The sequence below is a fragment of the Mastomys coucha genome, unplaced genomic scaffold, assembly GCF_008632895.1.
Source record: "Mastomys coucha isolate ucsf_1 unplaced genomic scaffold, UCSF_Mcou_1 pScaffold4, whole genome shotgun sequence".
Classification (NCBI taxonomy): domain Eukaryota; kingdom Metazoa; phylum Chordata; class Mammalia; order Rodentia; family Muridae; genus Mastomys; species Mastomys coucha.
Window position 1 is genome coordinate 44,937,892 of NW_022196910.1, and position 10,426 is coordinate 44,948,317.

At 42.5% G+C, this 10,426-nt stretch overlaps 1 protein-coding gene across 2 annotated transcripts in view; it reads right to left on the reverse strand.

The window, feature by feature from the left end:
* The window catches only part of Nup107 (nucleoporin 107), a 43,338-nt gene extending 33,502 nt beyond the window's left edge, over window positions 1–9,836 (reverse strand). The window contains exons 1-5 of one of the 2 annotated variants that reach the window (XM_031349534.1): window positions 9,692–9,836; window positions 7,494–7,585; window positions 7,043–7,129; window positions 4,985–5,100; window positions 2,932–3,076 (exon numbers count right to left, since the gene is read on the reverse strand). In XM_031349534.1, the coding sequence (XP_031205394.1) occupies window positions 2,932–3,076; window positions 4,985–5,100; window positions 7,043–7,129; window positions 7,494–7,585; window positions 9,692–9,699 (448 nt within the window). In that variant the 5' untranslated portion in view covers window positions 9,700–9,836. Of the gene's footprint in view, window positions 1–2,931; window positions 3,077–4,984; window positions 5,123–6,316; window positions 6,323–7,042; window positions 7,130–7,493; window positions 7,586–9,691 lie in introns of those variants that run through there. The other variant, XM_031349535.1, reaches the window with a different exon arrangement.
* Between the last annotated feature and the right edge of the window lie 590 nt (window positions 9,837–10,426).

The following is a 10,426-nucleotide window of genomic DNA, read 5'->3' on the forward strand; positions in this document are numbered from 1 at the left end:
AAAAAAAAAAAAAAAAAAGAAATCCTATTGAGTCAAAACCACAAAGATAACTACAAATCTTTCCCCTACTTCCATAACTGTATTTTTAAGAACTAGTGACTTGGGTCTTGAAAGAGAAATGGCTCAGTGGTCAAGAGCACATGATGTTCTTGTAGAGGAGCCAGGTTTGGTTCCCAGTACCCACACCACTCAGATGCTCACAACCACTCACAATCACTCCAGTTCTAGGAGAGCTGATACCTCCTCGTGTACACCAAGAGCACCAGGCACTCATGTGGTGCACATCCATACATGCAGGCAAAGTGTTCACACACACAAATTTTTTTTTTAAACTTTAATCCCAGCTCCTGGAGGCAGAGGTAGGTGGATCTCTGAATTAAGGCCAGACTGAGTTCTAGGACACCCAGGGCTACACAAAGAAAACCTGCCTCAAAACAAAACCAAACAAGAAACAAACAAAATGTTACCCATTTTTAACAAGCTGTAAGCTGTAAGCATGTTCAGTGGCATTAGGTACACGGATCACAGTGTGGTATTGCCTGCGTCATTTTGTAAAATGCACTCTAACGTCTCTGTAAGGTTAATCACTTTAAGCACCTCATAAAGGCTGAGTGATATAGCATTTTCCCCCAAGACAGAGTCTCACGTGGTCCAAGCTGGCCTCACAGGTAGATGAAGATCCTCCTGCCTCTACCTCTGAAGTGCTGGGATTGTAAGAGTATGCTATTATGCTAGGGGCTTCAGTATGTTTAAATCACACTCACACACTTTTGGAAAGGCTTCCTAGATGGCTTTGGCTAGTCTCAAACTTTCTATATTGACCAGTCGCTCTGAGACCTCAAACTCAGAGATCCACCTCTGCTTCTGCCTGCTGAGTGCTGAGACTGAATGTATGTGCCACCAGAGCCAACAGTGATTTACTGCTCTTTATTGATGGTGTTTTGTTTAAGTCTCATGTAGCCCAGGCTGTCACAATTTTACTATGCAACCAAGGCTAGCCCTAACCTCTTGCTTGTACATCTTGATATGTTGATGCTACTGTGTGCCACTGCCTTCATCTTTTTTTGTTTTTGCTTGTTTGTTTGTTTTTGAGACAGTATTTCTCTGTATTGCCCTGGAACTCACTCTGTAGACCAGGCTGGCCTCGAACTTAGAAATCCACCTGCCTCTGCCTCCCAAGTGCTGAGATTAAAGGCATGCGCTACCACCGCCTGACACACTGCCTTCATCTTGACTTAGCACATCTGCCCCGACTGGCAATACTGGACCACTTTCACCAGTGGATTGCCACTGTCTATCTTAGCTGGAGAAATGTCCTTTGTTTGTTTTCCATTGAACTGATGATGATTTGTTGTTGAGTTATAAAAACTGTTCTCTGTGTGGTGTTTTAGGACAAAGTCTCGTTCTGTAGCCCAAGATAACCTTGAACTCATAGTAATGCTTCCGCCTCAGCATCCAGATTTATATGCTGGGATTTATAGGCATGAGACATACTTAGGAATTCTTTTTATATATTTTGAATATTAGCTTTGCATTAGTTATACATATTTGCATCAACAGCCTTTTCTTCTATGAATTTTATACTAGTGCACAAATTAAAATTTATATAAATCAGCTTACATATTTTTAATTTTCTTACATCTTTTTAAAGAACTGTAAGTATGTACTAGTTAGAAAATTCTGTATTATCAATTATTACGAGGGGGGCATTTTAAGTGTATCACAACAAAGTAACTGAGCGTTAGAATGGGCACCGATAGCATGGTCTACTGGGGTGGGTAGACATTCTAATCTTACCCCAATAATACTTAAAGCGTATCTTTAAATGGAACTGCCATTAAGGACTAAGCAGAAAATATTTCTGAGTCACTCAATACACATATTACTTAGGAATACTACATGATGCATGCTGATTAACTGCTCATTATCTGCACTAGTTATGAGGATGGTAAGAATGCCACAGTGATGCACGGCACAGACGTACACTCAAATGACATTTCCCATAGGGAAAAGTGGAAAACCTACCAAACTAGCAAGTCATAATACTGTCTGAAAACCAAGTTAAAATCAAGATCATTGCACATCAAGAACAGCAGACTCAAATCTAAACCTGAAGAAACAGAAGCTCTCCAAGTGAAGAAACACTACAGACGAGAGTCGGCTAGCAATCTGACAGTCTGCTGTTTACATTAAAATGGCAAGATACTGTTCAAAATGAGAGCTAAGACAAAGCTCTCAATCTTCTATACACATGTTGTAAAACAAAAGCATTTAATAATAATAATCCTCAGATATTGGAGAGATGGCTCAGCAGTTAAGAGCACTGGCTGCTTTTCCACAGACCCCAACTCAATTTAAGCATCCACACAGAAGCTTACAACCATTTGTAACTCCAGGAGATACAATGCCTTTTTCTGTTCTCCACAAGTAGTAGGCATGCAGTGGGGGTGCAGACATACATATAGGCAAAACACCCAAACACATTTTAAAAATGGCCATGACTAATAGCTTAACAAAACTATATTATAGGAGGAGGACCAAGTGGAATGAGGGTGGAAGGGGTGACCTCCCAGCCAAGCAGAGAGGCAGGCCTTAAAAGACCTAACCTGGCAATATCTTCATCTTAGACTTCTAGAATCTAGAATTTTGAAATAAAAGTACTTTTTAATTTACATCATTCAAAACACACACACACACACACACAGAGTTGCTGAAACAGAGTTCCACTATGTAGTTCTGGCTGGCAGGAAATTACCAGGAAGACTAGGTCAATCTCAAACCCATGGAGATCCATCCGCCTCTGCCTCCCAAGTGCTAGATTACAAGCCTGTACCACTATGCCCAGGAAAAATCACATCTTGATGATGTACAGGAACAGGTTTCCTTGATATCATCGAGTTAATAAGCTACTCAAGTCTCAAAGTCGTTTACCAGCCTCTCCAGGGTCGTCTTCCCGAAGCATGACAGTACTTAGGTTTACGTCCTCGGTTATACTATGGTGCTCCGTGTTTGTGTAGAATCCTAAACGCTGGGATGAGAATGCAGCTGCCCAGTTGCTGTCATCAAGGTTAGTCACCTTAAAAAAAAAAAAAAAAGGAAAGCAATAAAGACATTGTCATTAAATAGGTAAATTACTACTGAATAAAGTTTTTTTCCACCTTACCTATTTTTCATTTTTAAAAGACCATGAGCTACAGTTTTAACTTTTATTCTGTGTGTTTGTTTTGCCTGAATATGTGTCTATGCACCACTTATGTGCATGGTGCTCACAGAGGCCAAAAAAGAACACTGGATTCCTGGGGCTGGAGAGGTTGTGAGCTGTCATGTGGTGCTGGGAATCGAACCAGGATCCTCTATACAAGAAGTCAGTGTTTCTTAACCACCAGCCCTAATTCCCGAGAATTATTTTTTCAGCTTTAAAACACTTTTTGTTTCAAAACAGGTCCTGTGTAGCCCAAGCCCACCTCCAATGTACTATGATGCTGAGAATGACCCGGAACTCCTGACCCTCCTGCCTCTATCTACTGAGTGCTGGGATATCGGGCAAATACCACCATTGAGACCCTAGCACGAGTCCCAAAAGGAAGAAAAGAGATGGATTCAAGCACTAACAAAGCAAGGTTAAAAGGCAAAACTATGTGCATCAAAAGCTCCCCAAAATCTATTTAACAGACCACAATGTCAAAGACAGAACCATTTTGACTTGGCCTTTAATATGCCTTATGAATTACTAACACAGCACAATTTTTCTGTTTGCTTCTTTGACACAATCCTTTTCCTAGCTGGTACTTTAGTAATCAGGCAAAGCTCCCGTGCACCGTAGCGGATGTAACTTTCCTTCTACTGTTTCCAGTGCCTCACCCTGTCCTAAAATGCTCTCTCTGTCTCGAGTAGAGAAACCCACCTTAGAGTCTCTAGTACTTTCATACCAAGACCACATGTCATCAAATGTGGAGAAGAAGGTTTTCCTTACAACGGTAAAGAATCAATTGAGAGCAGACATAGGCAGGTTGTTCAGTTCAATCCAGCTGGATACTCCCTATGCTCAGACCACACAGGCAGGCAGTCGTACTCGTCCTGACAATGTCTGACTCTGTGGTGTGGAGGGTGCAGAGGCCAGGGGTGGTGTTCAGCCGTCTTGCTCGCACACCTTTTCACTCTGGGTCTGAGGGAAGGGCTCTCGTTGAATCTGGAGCTCACTCTCCCACCATCTCTCCCTATGCCCCAGCTCTGGGTTACAGTGCTGCCATCTCCAGCTTTTACATTCCTGCTGGGATCTCACTTCAGTCTTCATGCTTGTGAGTTTACCCTTCTGCCTTCTTTGTACTTTAAAACACTTGGGGGTTGTGGCACTTGCCTTTAAGCCCAGCATTAAGGAAGCACAGGGATCTCTGAGTTCAAGGCCAGCCTGGTCTACAGAGCAAGTTCCAGGACAGCCAGAGCTATACAGAGAAACCCTGTCTTGAAAAAATGAAACCAAAACCAACCAATCAACTAATAAGCAGGCAAAACTAAATCAGAGCTTGGCTTTAACGCCATCCATGGTTTTAGAATGCATTTCATTTGATCAGCGAACAGCCGGACTCTGGTATTTGATCTATATCTAAGTATTACTGCTGTCATTTTCTCTTTGTGATGACATATTCTAAAGATTTATTTATTTATTATATATAAGTACACTGTTGCTGTTCTCAGACACACCAAAAGAGGGCATTGGATCCCATCACAGATGGGTGTGAGCCACAATGTGGTTGCTGGGAATTGAACTCAGGACCTCTGGAAGAGCAGTTAGTGCTCTTAACCACTGAGTCATCTCTCCAGCCCATGATGTGACAAAGTCTAACATTTGATTTTTTTTCAAATGTCTAACCAATGATACCACTCTACACAACCTGAAATTATTTTCATGATGAATATAACTTTAACTTTCATTAAAAGGCTTTTCAGGGCCTTTAAGTATTAAAGTACATTTATTTATACATACCATGGAAAGATTTCCTAAGTACCCAGAAGACTGTATGTGCCGGGGAGACCTCCCTTCTGTCCCAAGAATGTAGGAAATGTCTGGGTGTCTCAGGAGGCTTCGGCTCGGCGGAGTGACTATAAGTGCAAGGTCAGAACACTGTCAACACAGAGCAAGTGAGCCAGCAAGTTCTCAGGGAGCGGAGAAGATGGCTCCATTGGTAAAGAGCTCATTGTACAAGCGTGAGAACCCGAGTTTGATCCCTAGCATCCATGTGAAAAACTCAGGCACAGTGGTGCACGATTGCAACCACAGTGTTGGGAAGAAGAGACAGGAGAACCAGAGCTTACTAGGCAGCCAGTCTAGACTAATCAGAAAGCTCCAGGTCCTAATGGGGGACCCTGTCTGAAAACACTGGACAGCTCCTGAGGAATAATGCTCAAGGTTCACCTCTGAACTGTATCTATGTGCATGTACGTTTGCATGAACACACACAACACCCCAGATACACACACAAGAACATGCATATATACATACATGCACATACATATATATATACATGAAACACCCACATATATACACAGTAATTTTTCAGTTTTCAATTATTTAGATTCAAATCAAACAGTTTAAGTGTTAACATTTTCACATTATGAAGAATTAACTTATTTTTCTGAAGTTGAGCTTATCATGCTATTACATTTTTTTTTTTAACTACAAAAGTTATTTTTAATCTAGGTGTAACTGAGCAGACTTAAAACGATCAAAGATGGCCCCAGTCAGCAGATCTTTTTTTTGTTGTTGTTGTTGGTTTTTTGAGACAGGGTTTCTCTGTATAGCCCTGGCTATCCTGGAACTCACTTTGTAGACCAGGCTGGCCTCGAACTCAGAAATCCGTCTGCCTCTGCCTCCCAAGTGCTGGGATTAAAGCGTGCGCCACCACCACCTGGCTTAGTCAGCAGATCTTTATCACCTAACTTCGGAGAGCACACTAGGGCATGCAGGGTAGTGGCCAGAGCTTTGGAGCAAACAGACTTGTCAGAATCAGGTTTTCACTATCTAAATAACAGCACTAGCTCTCTCATGCTGGCTTCTCCAAGTCTGCCTTCTAATTTGGAAAAGCAGATAATAGTATGTCACAGTTACTATGTATTGATGTAGAGTTCAGTTCCTTGTTCATAAGAGTTCAGATAACTGTAATCATTATTATTTATGCTTACTTCCTGATATTGTAGTTAAATATTTTATTATGAAAATTATTTAAATGGGGCAGGAGAGATGGCTCAGCAGTTAAGAGCACTGACTGCTCTTCCAAAGGTCCTGAGTTCAAATCCCAGCAACCACATGGTGGCTCACAACTACCTATAATGAGATCTGACACCCTTCTCTGGTGTGTCTGAAGAGAGCTACAGTGTACTTACATATAACAAATAAATAAATAAATAAATAAATAAATAAATCTTTAAAAAAAAATCTTGCTGGGCGGTAGTGGCACACACCTTTAATCCCAGCACTTGGGAGGCAGAGGCAGGTGGATTTCTGAGTTTGAGGCCAGCTTGGTCTACAGAGTGAGTTCCAGGACAGCCAGGGCTACACGAAGAAACCCTGTCTCGAAACCCCCCCCCCCAAAAAAAAAAAAAGAAAAGAAAAGAGCTAAAGTTATGCAAAATAGCAGAAACTCCTTCCATATGAGCCTTAATTTAAGTTCTCAACAATTATATACAACTATGTCTATTACACAGATATATGCAATGTATCTACATTCACATATAAATATATATTATAGTATATAGAATTACACTGGAATTACTACCTTTTCAATAATCTATTTTAGCCAGCAATCATGGATATGTTATGTGTATACTTAATAGTACAAGTATATAAACATTAACAGCAATTTCAAAAGCAACTGTAGCCGATAAAAAGAATCTCGCACATACTTCATTTTGAATTCCACTGCCACCTTTTATCAACTCTTCTAGTCTTAATTTTCAAAACTATAAAATAGTTAAAATAGTTAAATAAAATGGTATTATGACTACTACTCTATTAAATACTTTCAAAGCACTAAGAAAAGCTTACAAGGCTGTCGGGATGAGCTTGGAGTTCGAGGAATAATCTGGCTTCTTGGTGTAGTGGTACCAAAATTTTCATCTTGGTTGGCCTGAACTTAGGAAGAATTAAGGAAAGTTTTCCATGCAGAGAAAAAAAAAAAACATTAAAATTAAGCACAGGTTTACTACACAAGATACATCTCTGTACATAGTTGTTAGATCTACCTGTCACTTATATTCTCAGATGGATACTAGGTAGTAAGTACTGCCTACTAGTTGACTAATATGACATACTAGTAGTGAAACAGAACCTGCTTCTCAGAGAAACAGGCATCTTAAGCTCACTGACAATCACTGAGAACATGTACCCACCAAGTAAAACCCCAATGAAGGTAAGCTAATTTTATCCCAGCTAATGTTTAATCCCACAGCCCTGATTCAAGGCACTCTGCACTCTGTAATCCTTACACAAAGGATACTTAGAACTCTTTTGTGAGCACTGTGCTTCCGGGCAGTCCTCGTCACCTCCGCCTCCCGGATCACAGGGGATGACATCCCCCCAAAGCCACTCCTAGAACAATATAATTAAGCTTTTAGATGCCATCTTCAAAGGACTATAGTTAACAGTTACAGCAAAGGATCCCATTCAGTCAAGGGACAGCTCATGCCAACAGCCAAGTCTTGGATCTTTTTGCCAAGAATAACCTCTTGTCTCTAAGTCCTGCTTACTCCCCTAAATCCCACCCAGTGCTCAGTTTAAGCCTGGTCTTTGACTTCCTAGTATCACAATGTTCTGTTCCTTGTGGAGTTATCTTGGAACCTGAAATCTGTACCACAGTATGGCTTCCCAAAGGTAATTCTTTCCTCCAGTGGACCGAAGAGCTGCTTAACTTCAGGATTCTCTACCAGGAAGGCCTTCTGCACTCTCAAATACTGTGATGAGCTAGCTGTTTGGTGAAGGGGTTGGTTTTAGCCCAAGTTCACACCTCTAATCCAAACTGTACTACATAGGAAGTGCCAGGCCAATCTGAGATACAGAATGAAAGCAGTTTCAAAAGCAAACCCAAAGATGGAACAGGTTCTGAGAATTCTTCATTTTATTTTATCCTCATGCAAACTTCATAGAATATATTCATACAAGCTAAGTCAGTCATCAGGTCACTAGGAAATATAATCATATAGGACCACTGCTATATTTTTGGCCTGTGTGCTGACCAAACATCGCTATGCAGACAGGGCTATATTTCAGACTGTGAATACTATATGGCTTGGCGGGATGAAAGAAAAAGCGAAGGAATTCCAGTGAATCGGAGAAACAGCCCTTGAAGTGATTTCTCTCCATGTAGACTAAAGATGTCTCCTGTCTTAGCAGTGCTCCAGACCTCCAGCACTGTCATCTGAAGGTTTAAAAACTAAACCATGTGGGTTGACTTTAAACATTCGTTCGTCTAGTACACCTTTCTTCCACTTAAAATCTCCAGCTAGCTTCCTGTGCTCTGCAGACTCAAGCTCCCACTTACCAGCACAGTATTTACAACACCATCCCGATTTAGTTTGGCCCATCAAGTTCATCCATATTGCTGGGAGCATTCAGCCACATAAGCATGAATATTTTTCATGACTTTATATCTGAGCATGTCTCTTTTACAGAGGTCTAAATGTGTTTCCCTGTCACCTGATGTACATCTACTGAAGTTATTCATCAAACAGCTTTATAGAGATACAAAGGTCCCTGTTGGTAATCTGTTTCTCCCCCCCACCCCCAGAATCTAAGGGTTGCTGTGCAAGCACTCTACCACTGAGTTGCATTCCCAGCCCCATATCGGGGTTCTATTGAACTATGCCGTTCCTTAAACCTCTTACAGGCTCATGTTCTATATAGATAATATCCTCACGGGATTTCACTAAAACTAAATGTGCCACTTAAAGCTTAACGAACACACATAAGAGAAACCCTAGCACAATGTTTTCAGTATCAATAATGTGCTATTATTACTCAAAAGACCAGCTAGCAAGTTACTTTTACACTCCTGTGACAGGGGGACTAAACATCTCCTTCATTGGTTTTTCCCCGCAGTACAGTATATTCCATCAGTACAGTATAATACATCGTATTACACTGCTTGGCTGTCTTCACTACACGATCTACTTCCCAATGCCAAGGGCCTTGAATAACCCATCTTTGTCTCAGGCGAGCATAAATCACCCGATCACATGAGAAATTCAACTACCTGGTGCTGGTACTTTAAAGTCTAAGCTGACCACCGTAATACAAAATAATGTACAACTGATATGACTTAATAACCACAATAAAACCACACTGAGAAAGTCTGGACTCAGCTGTCAGTGTGGCTGATGGCTGTGACCTCAGACTGCTTTCACTTAGCATTTCGAATGCCGGACCACCACCGACCCAGCACACTTCGGAGCGAACGGCGAGGAGCGAGCGCCGATGAGACCCCGGAGGCGCGGCGTGGAACGCGGAGATCCGCGTTCTCGGCATCCCCGCTCCAGTCACGCCAAGCGCCCATTCCTCCACCAGGGGCCAGATCCCTGGTAGGGTGAAGGAAGGACTGAATGGGCAGCCCTCGGCCTCTCCTCCGCTTCCTGCGGAGGTAGTTAGGTCGCTAACAGGTGAGCGCCACAGTCTAGGCCGAGGCGTCCCACCAGGACTGACCTGTCCATGGCCGCGGCGGTCTCCACCTAGAACCTTGCAACTTTGACTGTAGCCTGGCCGCCGCGTTTCAGCCTTCCCGCTCTCCGGAAGAAAACCCTTCGACCCGGAAGCACACCCTGGCTAAGTCTGCCCCGTAGAGCTGTGTTCCTACTCGACGCATGCGCGACTTTCATCTACAGTTTTTGTTTTTTTTTTCCCCCTCCCCCTCCCGCCCCGGCCCAGTGGGCGCAGGCGCGGAAGTGTACCAGTGCGTGACTGCGTGGCTGGGCGGTGCCGGCCAGGCAGGAAGGGGCTGGAAAGGGGGCGGAGCTTGGGTGTGGTGCCGGAGCTGGGGCTTTTGGGCGTGGTCTAGGGGGGAGCGTCTTACTGGGAAGCCGGAAGTCTGTAACCTGGACTTTAGGAATCTATTAGAGACTTTTGATTCAGCGTTCCTGTTTGTGGTTCTGCGCCACTCTACAGGATCTGGCCTGTCTCGGCGCTCACCTCTTTCTTTGAACTGTGATGTAGCCTCACTGGACGGGTTTTGAGGTTGTTTCCTATCGTTATTTATTTCTCTTTTACAGAATTGGCCGGTTTGTTTTTTTTTTAAAAGAAATCCAAAAAAAGCAAAGCATAAAAAAGCCACATGGGAGGCTGAGGCAGGAGGATCACCATGATTTTGAAGCAAGCCTGCACTAAGAAAGCCTGACAATAATAATAATAGCAATTATCATTGTTGTTGTTGTTATTATTATA